This window comes from Oncorhynchus gorbuscha, linkage group LG02 (assembly GCF_021184085.1).
Source record: "Oncorhynchus gorbuscha isolate QuinsamMale2020 ecotype Even-year linkage group LG02, OgorEven_v1.0, whole genome shotgun sequence".
Lineage (NCBI taxonomy): Eukaryota > Metazoa > Chordata > Actinopteri > Salmoniformes > Salmonidae > Oncorhynchus > Oncorhynchus gorbuscha.
In genome coordinates this window covers 50,251,946-50,273,499 of record NC_060174.1, presented here as the reverse complement: position 1 = coordinate 50,273,499, position 21,554 = coordinate 50,251,946, and the positions used below count along the sequence as shown (strand labels likewise).

Sequence of the window (21,554 nt, the reverse complement as noted above, 5' to 3'; positions counted from 1 at the left end):
AGCTATTATACAGGTAGACTCTATGGATAATCTTAAATTTATGGTCACCATAAATTTATGTTGGGTGAGCCAAGCATGTTACCATCAAACGATGAAGGCCAACAAAATATAGCAGAAGGAATATAATTCCCGTCGGAAATATCCCTTAATAACCGATTATTGAATTTCTTATCTAGTAAACCTATGCCATTCACCGGGATATAGCTTACAATATGAGATTTTCCAGAACATGCTTTATTCTGTAGTAAAGATTTTATCCCACTAGGTATAGCTGTTTCTTTCAATTAATGCTCTCTGTGTTAACATATTCCACTAATACTAACTACTTGGCTGGCTAGGATAATGTTTTGGTATCGCCCCATGATCCCATATAAAACATTTATGAGGTGAAAAATTTGTGTTTGTACCACAAAGCCCAACACATTAAAAGACTGCTTGTGAAAAAACGCCAATTTCACAGGACCACAGTTGCTGCAATTAACCATCAGCAGCAAACCGTCTGCGTGGTAACGCCTGAGCTAACTGCGCCTGCGCTGCCCGGAAATGCGGAAGATGACTTGTCACTGTTGTTGAAGCTGTCAGGCACGTGAGCTGCACTGTGCAACGTCGTCTTGAGTGCAAGCAGGCGATATGGCGGCGGATACTCCTCCCAAGGTACTGAAAATGCACAACTTTTGGAATATCGTCTTTGCGCCTTTATTCTCCGTTTTTTTTCGCAATTAGATGCATCTATCACTAAATGCGAATATAAACGTGGGGAAGAAGATTCTATTGATACAAACGCTTGAGCTGATCCACTCTGTGGTGGTGTCCCATCAGCTGTTTTTCCTTGCTAAACTAGCTAGGGAGCCAGCTAACTATCCTCCAGCTCACAACTATGCCACGAACGCATATAAGTACATCTCGGTAGTTGAATTTCATGAACCTGTGTGTGTGTTGTAAATAACTACCTGATACTATCAGTTTCCTCTGGCAGTTTGAAAAAACAACCATACATCGGCCAAGTGACTGCTCAGTTAGCATCTAACGTTAGCTCGTTGTAGGTCTAGTTGCTACCTCACTTGCTCACCCGCTAGCTGACCAGTTAGTTAAATTCTCTGGATTCCCTAGCTAGCTGTCTGGTGGGCTCTCTTTTTTTGTGGCCAGGACTCATGGATTTAACGTTACTATACAACTAAATACTGTTGGCGAATGTATTGAGAGAGATTATTAGGTAGAATGTAAAATAAATTCACCCATTGGTACCATAGCTGATTTTCCTGCTGTATTGTGTTTTTCTTCAGGTTTTATTTGAACATGAAGGTGTTTTCATACACTCGAACGAAGACGGCGAAGAGCCAGATCTCCTTGTTTCTGGGTTCCTACGACTCATTGATAAGGTTGATATCTGTTCATGAGGAGTTGTTGACTGCATTTCAGTTATTGAATTCCAGGACCTTGTCTGTATGCTTATTGTGTTTTTAATGATTACCAGGATGGTGAAACTATCGTGGAATACAAACCTTTGGAGGACACTGTTGATCCGTCCAACATGTTGTGTGCTGGCAAGGTTTGACATTTATTTTGTAATGTTTAATTCACCAAAATGCCAACCAATTGTTAAGTAACTTTGTGCATTATATTGCTATGTAAATTGCAAAGAAAACCGGTAATGCATTTAACTAAGGATATTATCAGACAGAACTTTACTGAAGATTTGTGTGTATTTGTCAAAATTGTTAACCGTGGCAGATCGGATAGTCTCTTCAAACAGCCGCCTTCCAATAACTCCTCCACAAACCAACATTCCATAAACATTCTATATGATTCAGCTAATTCAAGAATTCCAATATTTAGCAACACCATTCACACATCTGTTTTAAGCTTTTAGAATTTGAATGATGATGATGGGTGAAGACCTAATTTCATCATGTTATTTACCTGGTGAATCCATTCCATTCCCCCAGGATTCCAGCTCTGTGATGGAGTGGGCCCAGTGTCCCGGGGAGGAGAGGTCGACTCCTCAGCAGGCGGTGGTAGAGCAGCAGCAGAGCTACGAGACTGAGTGGGACATGATCAACGCAGTCTCCTTTCCTAAGAGGAAACCCTGCTCCAACGGAGAGGGTGGGTGGACAATTGGGTGGATTTGTTGTAATTCACCCGATGCCGGGTGATACCAAAATCATGCCCCCTACATGTATCATGAGCTTTTTTCAGATGGGTTCCCTTAACACACAAGTTCACTTACAGCAGAAGTTTACTAAATTGTGTGAAGTGGGTTTTAAATGAGAATCTCTTGCCAAGGTTTGGGCTTTCCTTTTGTAAATCTCCACTATGGTTTATTAAGGAGTGAACATAGTTTGAATTGTATGATGAGGTCAGAATGAAATTGAATGAATTTCTTTGCTTTCTTCCAGGTGCATTGAACCACACGCATGAGAAAAGCAAGTGGGCCTTCACCTTCAGTGTGTGGGACCTGAGGTCTATCACAGTGAAGAAGGAGGGTTCGTCCCGCCTGATGTTCAGACTGAAGGAGCCCCCCACCTCCCTGCCAGTTCTCCACTTCCACCAAGGGGGTAGTGAAGACTTCCTGGACTGCTTGAGGAGATATGCGTTGATCACTGAGTGAGTGCCTCAGCATTCTGGTCTGCTAAACTTGTCCAACTGGTTCTGGGGAAAAAGTCGTTATTTAACGATTGATCAATCAATCCAATTGATTTATGAAGCCCTTTTTACATCTGCAGTGGTCAAGTGCTTTACAGTAGAAATCAAAGAGCCAGCAGAAGTTTTCAGGAAAAAGTGGCTTGTAAAAAACTTAGAGGAACCAGGATCGGACATTAATATATTCTGATTCCATTCGATTCCATGGTTATTGCATGATTACATTTAGTTTCTAAGTGCAATCGTGGACGCCAAACGACCTCTGACGATGTTATGTAGGCCTGGTAATGTGACTGTAGTGAGCACAGTGTGGTGAATCACCAGCAGAGGGATCCTCTGAGCCCATTTGAATCACAGGATGATTACATTTACATTTAAGTCATTTATTTTGATGATTACTACTGTATGTTCTTCCAAAGGCCAGTGAATGGTGCAACAGTGGACAATGACTCAAATTTAAAACACTGAGTGTGTATACAGCTTGACATGAACTTTTTTGGGACTCTTGTCTTTCGGACAAGTAGTACAATTTAAAAAAAAAGTTTTACTTGTCCTAAAATAAAAAGGTCTAACGCCATTTTTACATCACTGTATGATGCAAGAAACCACCTGACAAAATAAAATGCATTACTATCTTTTTTAATCATAGAGAATCAGACAAATGTAGGCTGCACTCTGCCCTTTGGCTTGAATAGGCAAAGAAGCCATTCTCAAAATAAGACACAGCTCCTTTAAGGCTTTCGTGGCGGAAGGTGGGCCACCCTTAGTAACCTGTAAAATCTATTGAAACGTTACAATTACATCCAAAAACTTTTTTGTCTGTATAAAATATTTCCCTCCAGGGCTCAAAATTAAAGGCGTCCCGTCCTCTCTGGGACAATAATAAAAAAGATGCATAAGACAGGTCTGGGACGACAGATCCAAAATTCATTAAATCACTGCACATCAAACATTTTTAAAAAGCAATGAGGCTGATGCAACAGATTGGACTTTTTAGCTTAAGATGTTGATAAAGATTTTATTTCATCATATTTTTAGTTTAGCAATGCGCACATGGCTTTAGGCTACACGCGATGTTCCATAATGCATTTAACGGGATAACACCATTCTCAAAAGCACACCGCATGCGCGATTGGTGCCCAGGATTAAAATATTAGTTAGGGGAGATATAAATATGCATGAACTAGAATGGCTTACTGATATGACCACGATTGTGCCTTTGGCAGCTGGACAATAAAATAATGTTGATTTGAAAACCAATAGAACATAAGAGAAATGCTGGTTTCAATGGAATATGAAGTGTTTAATATTCTCTCAACATTTCTATGGTGGTGTTTTGGCTAGGTTAAGCTTCTTTAAAACAAGGTAAGACATGCTTCATAAAATGTCCATGTCTTAAACTATTAAGTTTGGTTATATAGTTTCAAAATGCTGACCACCACCTCTCAGATTCAAGGTGGTTGATGTGTGGTCGCAAAATGCACTGTCCTTCACTCTCTGGTCTTGTGACCATTTGATCTAATGTCAAGCCCTGGTGTATGTTTGTTTACAGACATGCAGTTACTCAGTAGCTATACAATCCTATTTGTGTAGGATAAATGCATCACCGCCTGGTATAGCAACTACTCGGCATCTGACCGGAAGGCGCTACAGAGGCGCTACAGAGTGTGTACGGCCCAGTACATCACTGGAGCTAAGCTTCCTTCCATCCTGGAACTCTATACCAGGCGGTGTCAGAGGAAGGCCCAAAAAATGGTCAAATAGCTTCTACCCCAAGACATAAGACTGCTGAACAATTAATCAAATGTCCCCCCCAGACTATTTACATTGACTTTGTTTTTACACTGCTGCTATTCGCTGTTTATCTTTAGCCCCTACCTACATCGACAAATGACCTCTGCTAACCTTTACCCCTGCTGATTGACTTGCTACTCTTACCCCCTGTATATAGCCTTAGTATTTTTTCTTAACTCTATTTCTTGAACTGCATTGTTGGTTAAGGGCTTGTAAGTAAGCATTTCACAGTAAGTTCTACACCTGTTGTATTCACCGCATGTGACAAATAACATTTGTTTTGATGTTTCAGCATTGTCTCACAGAAGAATTTGGTGTTTGACTAGCCATGTGTGACATGCACCCACCGTTACAAGCCTGCTAGAGTTAGCAGCAGGCGGATACTGTCTGAGCAATATCCACTGTTATAGTACGGATAACGTCTGACCTGGAATGTGAAGCTAACTGAAGCTGACTAGATTTATAAAAGCCTGAGTAGATCTAGTATGCTTTGTTGTATACCACTCTGGAATTAATTGGTAGATAGAATTCCTTAACTACCCATCTTCTATGTTTTGGCTCAATAGAGGGGGTTTTCACCACCTGAAACACTTGGCTTTTTCATGGGGTTTCTTATCTAATATGCTAGTGATTTGCATAAAGTTTACTAACCGGTGCTCCCACACATTGACTCTGTACCGGTACCCCCTGTATATAGCCTCACTATTGTTATTTTACTGCTGCTTTTTAATTATTTGTTACTTTTATTTTGATTGTATTTTTTATATATATAGGTATATTCTTAACTGCTTTGTTGGTTAAGGGCTTTTAAGTAAGCGTTTCACTGTAAGGTCTACACCTATTTTATTCGGTGCATGTGACAAATAAAATTAGATTTGATTTATAGCAAACGCTTGGTTTTCCTCTCCCTGTCCCCTCTTCTGTTTGACTGGTTAGTGGGCAGTTTCTCCTCCATGATAGAGCCAGGCTTTCTGTTTGAGCCAAATATCACATCATATAATTCCCCCTATAGAGGCACTGTGCTCCTCTTTCTGTCAGCGCATATTGCTGTTGAAATTCTTATCACGGCCTTTCAAAATGACTATTTTCAATTAAAGCTGCAATATGTAACTTTTTAGGCAACCCAATAAAATTCACACAGAAATGATAGTTATGATCTGTCCTGACTGAAAGTTGGTAGATCTGCTCTGTATGTACTATTTCTATGCTTCCCATTCCAGCTGAAAATACAATATTTTTGCTTATGGAAAATATATTAAACAGAGATTTAGATGGTAAAATGATTATCTACACTATATATTGTTTTGTCACAAACTGAAATCAGGCGAATTATTAAAAATTTTGCAACCAGGAAATGGCGGAGTGATTTCTGCATGCCGGCTGGCAATTTTCAGCCAGGCATCTGGTTAGAACAGAGAATTGGCAATGAATGATATCTCTCCCTGTATCATGTCTTCCAATAAATATTGTATTTTTGTGACTAACTGTTAACCCTTTAAAAAATATGAATGACTTTGGATATTGAGGCTATCAGGGTGCTTTACCTGCTTTGCATGAAGGATAGAGCACACTTTAATGTTTCTGAGGATTATGCATTGTCTTGTTGCTTCTCTTCCCCTCATACAGCCTTGATATGAACACCTTTGTCTAAAATGCATGCTCACTCGTAGGTTCCGGATCTTTAACTTTAGGTTGATGTCGAGAATGGATATACATTATTTCCTTGTATGTTTTCAGGGCCCCGGATGATGAAACCTGCCTGCTGGTCAGCACTCCCAACAGAGCTCTGTCTCAGTCCTTCGAGAACCTTCTGGATGACAACAACTACGGCCTTGTTACTGTAAGAGGCTACTATTGTCATGCAAATAGTTGTCGTAGTCAAACATACGGCACTTACCTAGCCTGGTTAACCAGAATGACTGCAGTGCTTACCATGAAGTGAAACTAGCACGTACATCTACAAGGGAGGAAAAAAAGCATATTTTTGCCATCATAAGACATGTTTTCCCTTACAGAAGCTCAAGAATGATCCTTACGTGACGACCCTGGGGGGCTTCTCCAAGGTCACCAACTACATCTTCGATGCGTTCCGTGGCCCAGAGCTGGAGCAGCAGCAGCGTCCCCCGGAGGAGATTGCTGACCTGGACATCCTGGGACTGGGAGAGGTCATCCCTGGCCTGGAGATCAACCAGCAGGAGGAGCCGGGCTTTGAGGTCATCACCAGGGTGAGTAGATGGAGAGTGTGACATAACAGCACCTCTGGCCATGAGCCCTGGCACCCCAAGATGCTGTGGGGGTCTGAAAGGGAAGAAACGGACCAACTGTCCAACATGGACAGCTACTGAGTGTGCGGGCTTTGTTCCAGATGTAGTACAGTAGGGCTGTTGTTGTGAGGTGTGTTAGAGTAGGCTGGGACAAAATGCCCTTTTTCTGATAACTATTCATTGCATCTGCCATGGAGGACAGTTTCATAATATTACCATATGTCCCAGCTGCTTGCTCTAGTTTTTAAGTTGTTGTGCATAAACTGTCCTTTATTTTAGGGCATTTTTCACCCTGCCAGCTCCTATTAGTTCTATTTAGCACGGTGTCACCAACTCGCCTACGGTGAAGCATGGTGGTGCCAGCATCATGCTGTGAGGATATTTTTCAGCGACAGGGACTGGGAGACTTGTCAGGATCGAGGGAAAGCTGAACGGAGCAAAGTACAGAGATCCTTAATGAAAACCTGCTCAGGACCTCAGACTGCGGTGAAGGTTTACCTTCTAACAGGACAACAACCCTAAGCACACAGCCAAGACAAAGCAGGAGTGGCTTTGGCACAAGTCTCTGAATGTCCTTGAGTGGCCCGGACTTGAACTCGATCGAACATCTCTGGAGAGACCTGAAAATAACTGTGCAGCAATGCTCCCCATCCAACCTGACAGAGATTGAGAGGATCTGCAGATAAGAACGGGATCAACTCCCCAAAACCAGATGTGCCAAGTTTGTAGCGTTATACCCAAGAAGACTCGATGCTGTAATCGCTGCCCAAGGTGCTTCATCAAAGTACTGAGTAGAGGGTCTGAATACTTATGTAAATGTGATTACATGTTTTTATTTTTAGCTAAATTAAATGAAGTTTGAATTAAATTACCAAAAATGTCTAAACCTGTTTTTTCTTTGTCATTATGGGGTATTGTGTGTAGATAGTTTTGTTCAATCATCCATTTTAGAATAAGGCGGTAGCGTAACAAAATGTGGGAAAAGACATAAGCACACTTGACACTATCGATTAGCGGATGTTTACTTCCTACATGAGTTATTTTTCAGTTTTGTCCTAAAAACAGATTGTAGTAGTAAAATAAAAAGGTTAAAATGTTTGTCACTCCAGTCAGAAGGGGCTCAGTGACAGTTCCTTTCAATTAATTTGCTATGGCATTGCGCTAGTGTTCTTTCTAGCCTATGTTTGTCACTCCAGCCAATGTTATTTTTTCAGCCTTGGGTGAATTTTGACTCGTTCTATTGTCCAGCCTAGTTAGAGCAGAGTTAAATCAAGTCTGGACACTCAGTAACTCTTCAGGAGGAGGCTTGGCCAACCCTGGTCCACTGCCTATGAATGGATTCTTTGGCAGTGGTATCAGTTCTGTATGTCTTCAGCTGGAGTTTGTCTTTGAACATCCTTACAGTGCAGAAGAGTGCATGATCTTATTGTTTAGGGATTTGTTTGTCTCAGATCGACTTGGGAGCAAGGCCAGAGGTGACGAGGAGGCAGCCACTGTCTGCAGAGGACTGGGCTGAGCACCAGGAGAAGGGGGGAAGGATGAAAAATGTCCCTCACCTCAAGAAAATAATATTCAAAGGGGTATGTTGAATTTATGGGGAGATTAAAAGCACCTTCTCCAGTGAAACTCTCTGGGCTGGTTTCCCCGACAGAGATTAAGCCTAGTTCTGGACTAAAATGACCTTTCAATGGAGAATCTCTATTGAGCTGACATGCTTTTTAGTCCCGGACTACGCTTCATATCATCTGTGTCTTGGAAACTGGCCCACTGTATATTCGTTTGTGGTAACTATCAATTCTGGGTAAAAAAAAAAAAGAAAGTAATTCTTATAAATTGTCTCGATCTTGCAGGGCTTGTGCCATGCGGTGAGGAAAGAGGCCTGGAAGTTTCTGCTGGGGTATTACCCCTGGGACAGCACCTACGAGGAGAGGAAAGGTCTACAGAGGAGGAAAACGTATGTGTGCTTTACCAAGACAGACAGACATATTTGAAACAGCGGTTTTATTATAACAAATGTATTATCACCACTAATCAAAGTGGCCAATGTGGTCTTACAGTGATGATCAGCCTTTGTTGACATTTTCCTTTGTTAACCAGCATAAGCTATGTGAGTGAAATATGAGTCAGTGTCCGAGTGAAGTGTTTCCTTTTTGTTTTCTCCCTGGTGAATAAGGGATGAGTACTTCAGGATGAAGCTCCAGTGGAAGTCAGTGAGTGAGGAGCAGGAGAGGAGGAACTCCAGGTTGAGAGACTCCAGGAGCCTGATAGGTAAATGTTGATCCCATTCACCCTGCTGTCTTATCAGGCTGTTCCAGCTGGAGACAACAGTACATACATTACCAAATTGGTTGCACTTGACTAAACATTTTTTTGCTGTGTGACCAGTACTTTTATTTTGGTAGCACCGTACCACAAAATAATTATCTAATAAAAAAACTAAATTCATAACAATATTTCGCCACAATTCTCTTCTCTTCACTGCTCAAACAAGACAGGCTGATACATTGTTTACAAATCATGACCAATCATAATGCTACAAATTCTTTAAACGTAGCTAATTAAACCAATCACAAGCCAGGCACAACCAATCCTTTTTTACGCAAACTTTCCCTCTTGAACTGTGCCGCCCCCTTTTGTCAGCTAAATAATGGCATTGGCTAGCAAGCTTTGCAACAACAATGAAACGCAGCGCAATTTTAAGCTTTCTCTAACAAAAAACGAATGATGAAAATTACCAACCGGAAGAAGATGATGTTATAGGAGATGCTGCTACCGATCGACCTCTGAAAAGGATCTACACTGAACAAAAATGTAAATGCAACCATTTCAAGTTGTTACAGTTCATGTAAGGAAATCAGTCAATTTAAATAAATTCATTAGGCCCTAATCATTGGATTCACATGACTGGGAATACAGATATGAATCTGTTGGTCACATAACTTATTAAATAAAAAGTAGGGGCGTGGATCAGAACCAGTCACTATCTGGTGTGACCACCATTTGCCTCATGCCGTGCGACAAATCTCCTTAGCATAGAGTTGATCAGGATATTGATTGTGGCCTGTGGAATGTTGTCGCACTCTTCAATGGCTGTGCAAAAATGCTGGATAAATATGAGTATGCAGGCAATGGAAGAACTGGGACATTTTCATCATCCAGGAATTGTGTACAGATCCTTGTGTAATGGGGCTCTGCATTATCATGCAGAAACATGAGGTGATGTCGGCAGATTAATGGTACAACAATGGGCCTCAGGATCTCGCCACGGTATCTCTGTGCATTCAAATCGATAAAATGCAATTGTGTTCATTGTCCGTAGCTTATGCCTGCCCATACCAATACCCCACCGCCTCCTTGGGGCACTCTGTTTGACATCAGCAAACTGCTCGCCCACACGACGCCATACACGCTGTCTGCCATCTGCCCGCTACTGTTGAAACCGGGATTAATCCGTGAAGAGCACAAGAGGCTCTCCGTGAAGAGTGTGCATGTGGCAATTGAAGATGAGCATTTGCCCATTGAACTCAGCTGTAACACCAAACTGCAGTCTGGTCAAGACCCGCGTGAGGATGATGAGCACACAGATGCTTTCTGACAGTTTGTGCATAACCTTTCGGTTGTGCAAACTAACAGTTTCATCAGCTGTCTGGGTGACTGGTCTCAGACGATCCCGCAGGTGAAGAAGCCGGATGTGGAGGTCCTGTGCTGGTGTGGTTGCACATGGTCTGCAGTTGATGCCGGGTTGGACTTACTGCAAAATTCTATAAAATAACACGAAGCGGCTTATGGTAGAGAAATTAACATTCCATTTTCTGTTAACAGCTGTGTTGGACATTCCTGAAGTCAGCATGCCAATTGCACACTCCCTCAACTTGTGACATCTGTGGCATTGTGTTGTAACACAACTGCACATTTTAGTGGCCTTTTATTGTCCCCAGCACAAGGTGAACTTGTGTAATGATCATGCTGTTTAATCAGCTTTTTCATATGCCACACTTGTCAGGTGGAATGATTTTCTTAGAAAAAGAGAAATGCTCACTAACAGGGATGTAAACAAATTTGTGCATAAAATTGGGGAGAGCGTTTTTAGGTATATTTATTTCAGCTCATGAAACAACACTTTATGTAAGTGGTCACCAACTAATCCACTGGTCGATCTTGTCCATCACCAAACATTTACAGTACCAGTCAAAGGTTTCGATACACCAACTCATTCGGGGTTTTTATTGATTTTAAAAATATTTTCTACATTGTAGAATAATACTGTAGACAACACTGAAATAACACATATGGAATCATGTAGTAACCAAAAAAGTGTTTAAACAATTCAAGATATATTCTACAAAGTAGTCAACTTTTGCCTTGACAGCTTTGCACACTCTTGGCATTCTCTCAACCAGCTTCACCTGGAATGATTTTCCAACCGTCTTGAAGGAGTTCCCACATTTGCTGAGCACCTGTTGGCTGCTTTTCCTTCACTCTGCGGTCCAAACCATCTCAATTGGGTTTGGGTCGGATGATTGTGGAGGCCAGATCTGATTTTGTACTCCTTCTTGGTCAAATGATACTCCCACTAAGCAGAGAACCAGATGGTATGGTATATTGCTGTGGAATGCTGAGGTAGCCATGCTGGTTAAATGTGCCTTGAATTTGAAATACATCACACTGTCATCAGCTAAGCACCATCACACCACCTCCTCGCTTCACGGTGGGAACCAGGCATGCGGAGATCATCCGTTCACCCACTCTGCATCTCACAAAGACACTGGTTGGAACCAAATATCTCAAATTTGGATTCGTCAAACCAAAGGACAGATTTCCTCTGGTCTAATATCCATTTCTCGTGTTTCTTGGCCCAAGCAAGTCTCTTATTATTGGTGTCCTTTAGTAGTGGTTTCTTTGCAGCAATTTGATGTAGATTGTGAAAATAAAGAAAAAACATTGAATGAGTAGGTGTCCAAACTTTTGACTGTAAAACAATACATTTCTTTTCAACACAACGATAAAGCCTTGTTCCTATACATGTTTTTGCTGTTGGTGAGAGGTAAGGCTTTTTTCTTCTTTCTTTTTTTATTTTTTCTTCTTTTTTTCCCCCCTCCCATTTTGAACAATTTCATGTTTCTGAAGGGAGAACAGTTTCCTTGAGCCATAGGCTGTAAGAAGCATCGAACACACGGCGAAGTTGATACTGTGAGATTGCAAAACTTTTAAAACCGTAACTAGACTCAACGACTACAGCAAAAAGCTTCAGTTTTTATGTGCAAGTTCATGTTTAAGTGGCAATACACAACTGTCAACACTTTGTTCAACACCTTCATAAGCCATATTAGCAACCAGCACTGCAGCTGCAATGAATGAATATAGCAAAGTGTTCCGATAAGTTTGAGTTATTAGCGGCTTGTCTTTTTTTCATGATATCTCACTTTCTCAGGTCATAGGAGTAACAACATGAATTAGTGCATGAGGTAGAAATAATGCAGTGCGACTTGAGTTTCTCCATAAGCTGGAAGACTGACCGTTTTTCTCAGCGGAGGGTGAATCACGGTTAGTCGGATGAGGGACAGCCTCACTGCTGCTCCCTCCCTCCCCCCAGACTGACCATCGGATGCAGGACATCGGTCCAGTTTAAAAAAAATTATGCTCACTTAGCTGTGCCTCAAGTAATACAGCAAAGTGTCTGTTACCAGTGTGATCAGAAACCTAAATGTTAAATATAATTTCAAAATGATCTGAGGAGCTACATTGGCACAGCAATATAAGCAACGCACATATGCAGTGATGTATTGGGCCTGTAGCCTACTGCACAAACCTCATTGGGGCGGCAGCGTAGCCTAGTGGTTAGAGCGTTGGACTAGTAACCGGAAGGTTGCGAGTTCAAACCCCCGAGCTGACAAGGTACAAATCTGTCGTTCTGCCCCTGAACAGGCAGTTGACCCACTGTTCCCAGGCCGTCGTTGAAAATAAGAATGTGTTCTTAACTGACTTGCCTGGTTAAATAAAGGTAAAATAATTTAAAAAATGTTTTTAAAAAATGCTACAGAATGGTTTTTAATTAGTTAATGTTGCGTAGGCTTATATTTTGTATAGTTAAGTAAAAAAAATGATCTGAGCGATGGATCTTGGCTTGCATTTTGACTCAAAGTGATCTTGACTCAGGTTACATGTTGCATTTATATTTTTTGTTCAGTGTTCATGTTTGAGGGGGTCTTCACGATTTTCAAGTGATTTTATGGAGAACTACCAGCAAAATGTACTGTACTGTCGAAAGTGTGGAGTAATAGCAGCTGGGAAGACTTCTTTTGCTCCTGGATCCACCAGCCTAAAACACGAGTTGTTGCTGAAAAATACAAGCCAAAAGCACATCAATTGCCGGGATAAAGGCATCATGGTAGGAGCAACATCACTACGTCTACTAGCATGTTTTTACCAAATCCAGACCCATGCTTCGTACCCAGAAAAATAATGGATTACAAATCAACCTGACATAAGGAAACAGTGTCCTGCGCAATCATTATTGGCACCATTGCAGAAGCTATCCGGAGTTCCTACCCTAAACCCTATCAGCAAGTTGATTTTATTAGCTAGATTCTAGAGCAAAGAAATTGACTAGATATTGTGAGAGGAGACTAAACATTTATTTAAATATCCAAGTTCATAGTCAGCATGTTGCCTTGTTAAAACATTATTACATACATAGTTTTTTTTAATTATCTGTTAGCTGAATACTGTAATGGATAACAGTTTAGTTTGCAGCTGCACTTTTAAATACAATGAAGGTTGTTGATCACCTTTTGTTTGCTGTTGCATTTTTTAATACAATACATTTTCTGTTTTGTATATTACATTTGTTTGTCCAAAACGGATCACCTACAATTCAATCGGAAAGCATTCAGACCCCTTGACTTTTCCCCACATTTTGTTACATTACAGGCTTATTTTAAAATAGATTCAACTTTTTTTTCTCATCAATCTACACACAATGCCCCATAACAACAAAGCAAAAACAGGTTTTTAGACATTTTAGCAAATTACGGAATATCACATTTACATAAGTATTCAGACCCTTTACTCAGCACTTTGAAGCACCTTTGGCAGCAATTTCAGCTTTGAGTCTTTTTGGGTATGACACTAGAAGCTTGGCACACCTGGTTTTGGGGATTTTCTCCCATTCTTCTCTGCAGATCATCTCAAGCTCTGTCAGGTTGGATGGTGAGCGTCGCTACATAGCTATTTACAAGTCTCTCCAGAGATGTTCGATCGGGTTCAAGTCCAGGCTCTGGCTGGGCAGAGGACATTGAGACTTGTGCCAAAGCCACTCCTGCTTTGTCTTGGCTGTGTGCTTAGGGTTGTTGTCCTGTTGGAAGGTTAACCGTCACCACAGTCTGAGGTCCTGAGCACTCTGGAGCAGGTGTTCATAAAGGACCTCTTTGTACTTTGCTCTGTTCATCATTCCCTCGATCCTGACGGTTCTCACAGTCCCTACTGCTGAGAAACATCTTCACAGCATAATACCATGACACAATCCTGTCTCAGTTCTGAGAACAATTCCTTGAACCTCATTGCTTGGTTTTTGCTCTGACATGCACTGTCAACTGTGGGACCTTATATAGACGTGTGTGCCTTTCCAATCATGTCTAATCAATTGAATTGACCACAGGTGGATTACGATCAATTTATAGAAACATCTCAAGGATGACCAATGAAAACGGGATGCACCTGAGCGCAATTATGAGTCTCATAGCAAACGGTCTGAATGCTTATGTAAATAAGGTATTTCTGTTTATTTATTAATACATTTTCAAACATTTCTAAACCTGTTTTCGCTTTGTCATTATAGGGTATTGTGTAGATTGAGACGAAAAAAATTAATTGTATCTATTTTTAGAATAAGACTGTAACGTAACAATGTGGTAAAGGGAAGGGGTCTTAATACTTTCCGAATGCACTGTATGTAAATGTTTGCAGTTGCACTTTGAATACAATTTTTAAAAGTTGTTTTATTCTAATGTCTTGCCCACTCTCTAGTGATGCATTCTACATCATCAAGATAACTGATGACAATAGCGGAACCCCTTGCCAACAGCCAGTGAAATTGCAGGGCGCCAAATTCAAACAGAAATCACATAAATCAAATTTCTCGAACATACAAGTATTAGGCACCATTTTAAAGATACAATTCTCATTAATCCAGCCACAGGGTCTGATTTTAAAAAGGCTTTACAGCGAAAGCTCCAGAAACTATTGTTATTTCACCATCAAGTCACAGAAAAACACAGCCATTTTTCCAGCCAAAGAGCAGAGTCACAAAAAGCACAAATAGAGAGAAAATTAGTCACTAACCTTTGATCTTCATCAGTTGACACTCATAGGACTTCATGTTACACAATACATGTATGTTTTGTTCGATAAAATGCATATTTATGTCCACAAATCGCATTTTACATTGGCATGTTATGTTCAGTAGTTCCAAAACATGAGGTGATTATGAAGAGAGCCACAACAATTTACAGAAATGCACATAATAAACATTGATAATAGATACAACTATTATACATGGAACTTTAGATAAACCTCTCCTTAATGCAACCACTGTGTCAGAATTCAATAAAACTTTAAGGAAAAAGCCAACCATGCAATAATCTGAGTACGGTGCTCAGAGACTAAAGCAGCCAAAAAGATATCCACCATATTGTGTAGTCAGCATTAGTCAGAAATAGCATTTATAAATATTCACTTACCTTTGATGATATTCATCAGAATGCACTCCCAGGAATCCCAGTTCCACAAATGTTTGAGTTGTTCGATAAAGTTGATCATTTATGTCCATATACTTCCTTTTGTTAGGGCGTTTGGTAAACAAATCCAAACGTGCGTGCAAGTCCAGCGGAAAGGTCGGATGAAAATTCCAGAAGTTATATTACTGGTCGTAGAAACATATCCAACGAAGTATAGAATCAATCTTTCGGATGTTTTTTTTAATCAGAAATCTTCTAATGTCCCAATCAGAGAATTCCTTTGTCTGTAGAAAAACAATGGAACCGCGCGTCATGAGCTAGTGGCACTCTGCCAGACCACTGACTCAAACCGCCCTTATGAGCCCCTCCTTTACAGTAGAAGCCTCAAACAAGTTTCTAAAGATGGTTGACATCTAGTGGAAGCCTTCGGAAGTGCAACATAACCAATATCCCACTATCTTCAATAGGGGCTGAGTTGAAAAACGACAAACTTCAGATTTCCCACTTCCTGGTTGGATTTTTTCTCAGGTCTTTGCCTTCCATATGTGTCCTGTTATATACTCAGACATCATTCAAACAGTTTTAGAAACTTCAGAGTGTTTTCTATCCAATAGTACTAATAATATGCATATATTAGCATCTGGGACTGAGTAACAGGCAGTTTACTCTGGGCACGCTTTTCATCCGAAAGGTAAAATGCTGCCCCTTATCCCAATGAAGTTAATGCTAGGACAGTAATTTACAGTAAAAAATTGAGAAAAAAGTGGTCATCCTTTAATATCTGAGCACATGTGCTACCAATGAAAATGGTTAATTTAGAACCCTGATTACATGTTAATCCTGTTTTAACAATAATGGTGATTTATCTTTTGCCGTATGTTTGTTTTTAACTCTTACTGCATTGGATTTACTGTCGTATGATTTGAGAATTCCGCTTTGAAGAAGCATCTGAAATGCCTCTATTAGTATGGTGTATCCTTTCTGAACTGGGCTATATATGGTTGTTTATTTATCATCTATGAATGTGCTTGTCTTCTCAGAGAAGGATGTGAACAGAACAGACCGAACAAACAGGTTCTATGAGGGCATAGACAACCCAGGCCTGGTGTTACTCCACGACATCCTGATGACGTATTGCATGTATGATTTTGATCTGGGTACGTGATAGCATTATTGCCAAGTCGTACAGGAGATATCCTCATTTATATCTGATTGGCATAGATTCCATTGAAGTTTCTTATTGATGATGATAATGAATAAATTGTTGCTGTTCACCCGTAGTAACAGCTAATTCAGCAATCATGGCTGAAAACTGCATATCATTGGGATTTGTAATGTTCACCTTTAATTCATGTTATGGGAATTGTACTCGTCTCCAGGGTATGTCCAGGGAATGAGTGACCTCCTCTCCCCGATCCTCTATGTGATGGAGAATGAGGTGGATGCCTTCTGGTGTTTTGTCTCCTTCATGGATCATATGGTAACAAATGTAGCATTGTTTTGTCTAGTGCTGTCTTTTTGTGTGTTTTGACTTGTTTACTTTGATATGCCCGAGTGTGCTGTTTTTTTATGACCCAACTTGTGCGTCTGTCTCCGTGTGTCTGTGGTGTTTTGCGCTTGTGCAGCACCAGAACTTTGAGGAGCAGATGCAGGGCATGAAGACACAACTGATCCAGCTCAGTACTCTGTTGAGGCTGCTGGACCTGGCCTTCTGGAACTACCTTGGTATGCAACACCACCTGCCTTCCCTCTATCATTCACCTCTTCATGTTCAGCTTGGAAAAATCATTCCTTTTTCCCCCATCAATATCATTTGTGTACTAAGCTGTAAAGATTGAGGCAAGTCCTGAGAAGTAAATGAGATGTCATGTTAAACAGATTATCAATCAGTACAGCAGTCTTGCATATAAAGCGCCTATAGAAAGTATTCATACCCCTTTTTCCACAATTTGTTACAGCCTGAATTCAAAATAGTTTCATTGCATCTCAGTGTTGCGGCATCGCTACAGCCGTGGGCTCGATCCCAGGCTGTGTCATTACTGGCCGTGACCGGGAGTAGGGCGGAACATAATTGGCCCAGCGGGTTAGGGGAAGGTTTGGCTGGGGGGGCTTTACTTGGCTCTTGCGACTCCTTGTGGGGGGCCGGGAACCAGCAGGAGGACTTCGGTCATCAGTTGAACGGTGTTTCCTTGGACACATTGGTGCGGCTGGCTTCCGGGTTAAGCGAGCAGGTGATAAGATGCATGGTTTTGCGGGACATGTTTCAGAGGATGCATGACTCGACCTTCGCCTCTCCCGAGCATGTTGGGAGAGATGAGACAAGATCGTAATCACAAAAAAGGGGGCAAATAAAATATATAGATATATAATATGAAATACAGAAATCTAATTTCCGTAACTATTCACACCCCTGAGTCAGCTTTAAGTCAAATGTAACTCGGTCACTCAGGAACATTCACTCTCTTCTTGTTAAGAAACTCCAATGTAGGTTTGGCCTTGTGAAAGGTTGTCCTGCTGAAAGTTGAATTCATCTCCCAGTGTCTGATGGAGAGCAGACTGAACCAGGTTCTCCTCTAGAATTGTAATTGTGCTTAGCTCCCTTTTTTTCTTTTTATCCGAAACTCCCCAGTACTTGACAATTGTGGAGAGTGGTACTTAGTAATGTGTTGTATTGGATTTACCCCAAACATAACACTGGATTCAGGACCAAAAGTGAATTGCTTTGCCACATTTTTTTGCAGTATTACTTTAGTGCTTTGTTGCAAACGGGATCAGGGTCTAAAATTAACACCATGTCACCTGCCAAATGCGGGTCGATTTTGGCATTGATGGTTAAGATGTCTATTTCACCAGCCACGTTGGTGGATGGTCAGGACTCCACAGTGTGAGCATTTCACTCGCATTTGTGACTAGAAATAGTCAAGTATGAGTACATTTTATAGTCAAATATATGTTGCTCTGGATGTTTTCAAAGTATTTCTGCTGTTTTGGTTTCATAGCTGTAAAAATATTTGCACAAAGTCAAAATAACTACAATTCCTATATAGCCTATCCCATCTCGTGCTGCCTGGCTGGGGGCCGTGCGCACGTGAAGAGCTGAGTGAAAGATTAATTGTTAGAAGTGCTGCACACAGGCATAAAAGTTGGTCTAATTAACTTGAAACTAAAGTCTACTGAAGTTAGACTTTTTCCTTGTGTTTCTCGGCTATTTATTTTGTTTTGTTCACAAGCTAGGTTGTTTTTCAATGTTTGAGTTTCAACTGCTATGGAAGAGAAGTCCGACTCAATCTCACAGGCACAAACATGACTAAAGTCATGTTCCCGCGGCAACATCCCACCCTTAAAGCGGCAGGAGAAAATGTGTATCTGTGATATTTTGGTTAAAAGACTTGGGTCACAAAAATGTCTAATTAAACAATATAACATATATTACTGCTTACAAGTAATACATGTATTGTTTTAGAAACATTATACAAAGCATGCTGATAGTGAGATATTTTGGCTGGTAAAATTCTGCGTGGATGATGGATTTTGTAATCTACCTGCCACAGTGGCTGATAAATCAAAAAAGTCAATTTTTGGCGCTGAACAGGATGCATGTTTTGGAGTATTTGTATTCTGTACAGGCTTCCTTTTCACTCTGTCAATTATGTTAGTATTGTGGAGTAACTACAATATTGTTGATCCATCCTCAGTTTTCTCCTATCACAGCCATTAAACTCTAACTATTTTAAAGTCACCATTGGCCTCATGGTGAAATCCCTGAGTGGTTTCCTTCCTAACCGGCAACTGAGCTAGGAAGCACACCTGTATCTTTGTAGTGACTGGGTGTTCAAAGGGATATTCAATGTCTGCTTTTCTTTTACAAATGTACCCATCTACCAATAGGTGGCCTTCTTTGCGAGGAATTAGAAAATCTCCCTGGTCTTTGTGGTTTCATCTGTGTTTGAAATCCACTGCTCAACTGAGGGACCTTACAGATAATTTTGTGTGGGGTACAGAGATGAGGTAGTCATTCCGAATTATGTTAACATTACTGTACAGTGAGTCTATGCAACTTATGTGACTTGTTAAGCACATTTTTACTTCTGAACTTATTTAGGCTTGCCATAAAAAAGGGGTTGAATACTTATTGACTCAAAACATTTCAGCTTTTCACTTTTAATGAATTTGTAAAAATGTTGATGAACATAATTCCTATTTGACATTGTTTAGGCCTGTGTCAAAAAAAAATCTAAATTTATTCCATTTTAAATTCAGGCTGTAACACAAAATGTGAAAAAATCAAGGCGTGTGAATACTTTCTGAAGGCAATGTAAATTCAAGTTCAACAATGTTCCTTTTGTTTCCTCTGAATTCTCCTCGTGTGTTTTGGTTCCTCCAGAGTCGCAGGATTCAGGTTACATGTATTTCTGTTTCCGGTGGTTACTGATCCGCTTCAAGAGGGAGCTCAGTTATCCAGATGTTCTTCGTATGTGGGAGGTGAGTTCTGTTCTCTCCATAAACCATTGGCCTGTTAGCGTAAGTGTCTCATCATTTAGGGGGAAATCAATGTCAGCCTTTCGCCTATGAGATTTGATTAATGATTCAAGTTGATGATTTTATCAGTTTTTCTTTTTGAGTTCATGATTTGTCTTCGTATTCTGATAGGTCTTGTTAATAAGACTTCCTGGTTCTGCTTAGGTCATGTGGACTGGCTTGCCCTGCCAAAACTTCCATTTGCTGGTGTGCTGTGCCATCCTGGACTCAGAGAAATGGAAAATCATGGAGGAAAACTTTGGCTTCAATGAGATACTCAAGGTAACAGCAGCTATTTGCAGATGGACTGATTTGTCAGTTGAAAAATGTTCAAGAACGGTTGTTGGTAGTGTTTTCCAGGTGAATTCGTTTTAAATGTCATTGTTTTGTATGTTAATCCAGCACATCAATGAACTCTCAATGAAACTGGACATTGAAGAAATCCTTCACAAATCAGAGGCTATTTGTATGCAGATCAGAAGTTGTAAGGTATGGACAAGGATGTAATTTGTACATTCAATTGAAAGTCCATAAGAGTCAATTGAAATAGACTATGCAGGTCCAGATTTACATATTGGTTACATCTTGGTTGTATATAATCTACATATTTCTTTATTTTCATTCCTTTTAGGATTTGCCTCATTCAATAATTGAGATCCTGGGATTTAACACAGAAAGCGAACTTCCCAGATTAGAAGGGCAGGAGTTTGGGACTCTTGATTCTCCTCAGTCCCCCAGACCCACACAGAGACAGGAGGTCTTCTCTAATGGTCACAATGGACATTACAGAGAACCCCTTCAAAACGGCTGCAAGGTCACTTTCATATCATAGTGAACAATATCATTCACACAGAGACTTTGCAATGTCCACATACCAGAATGAGTATTTTGGATTCAGTTATTGGATAATTTGTTAACTGAAGCAAGCTTATCAAAGCCCTTATATGAAGAGAAAATAATGTAAAAAGGATTTAAAGTTATTATTTTTGTAATTTCTTGTACCATATTGTCTTTCATTTAAATAAGTCATTCCTCCTTGCTCAGGTTTTTTTTGTAAAGACTGGCAAGGTGAGTTTAATTTGTAAAGTAATAATATGCTGTTTTTATTTCAGCTATAACCTTTTCCTGAATCACGGATACAAGTATTAATTGTTTGTTTGATTGATTTACGTTTTAAAAACAAACAATTACTTTTATCAAGATCAAGCCAGATATCAATTTGGTAGTAAAATACAAAAGTGCTGTAAAATGTTTTGTCTTAATGCTCTGTCACAATAATACCCTTTTCAAATTGAAAATGTGAAAAAGAAAGCTCAAACATCTCCCTGAATAAAAATTAAAGCCTTTAATGATGTACTCAGTACTGGTGTAACTTTTACTCGTGTACTGTCGTGTAACACTTCCTTTCACCGTTTTGGCAAAAACAAAATGTCAAAGTTATTTTTCCTCGGATATTTCAATTTGGGTGACTGTTTATTTAATACAATATTTTGCTTGCTTTCCAACATATTGAATTGTGCACGGTCTATCTGGCGCCCAAGAAGAACACTACAGTGAGTTGCGGCCCATTTAGTGAAATGGCCACTTTCGGAAATCAACTCTT

At 40.3% G+C, this 21,554-nt stretch overlaps 1 protein-coding gene across 1 annotated transcript; it reads left to right on the top strand.

Annotated features, from left to right (window-relative positions):
* The first annotated feature begins 498 nt into the window (after positions 1 to 498).
* On the top strand, positions 499 to 21,307 carry LOC124003865 (TBC1 domain family member 15-like). Its single transcript, XM_046312492.1, has 17 exons — positions 499 to 654; positions 1,284 to 1,379; positions 1,475 to 1,549; positions 1,947 to 2,103; positions 2,397 to 2,604; positions 6,172 to 6,274; positions 6,450 to 6,659; positions 8,150 to 8,278; positions 8,549 to 8,652; positions 8,872 to 8,966; positions 16,474 to 16,590; positions 16,813 to 16,913; positions 17,059 to 17,158; positions 19,818 to 19,915; positions 20,117 to 20,233; positions 20,354 to 20,440; positions 20,583 to 21,307. Exons 1-17 carry the CDS (start codon positions 631 to 633, stop codon positions 20,781 to 20,783), a joined length of 2,022 nt encoding a protein of 673 aa, XP_046168448.1. The 5' UTR covers positions 499 to 630; the 3' UTR covers positions 20,784 to 21,307.
* Positions 21,308 to 21,554: the final 247 nt, after the last annotated feature.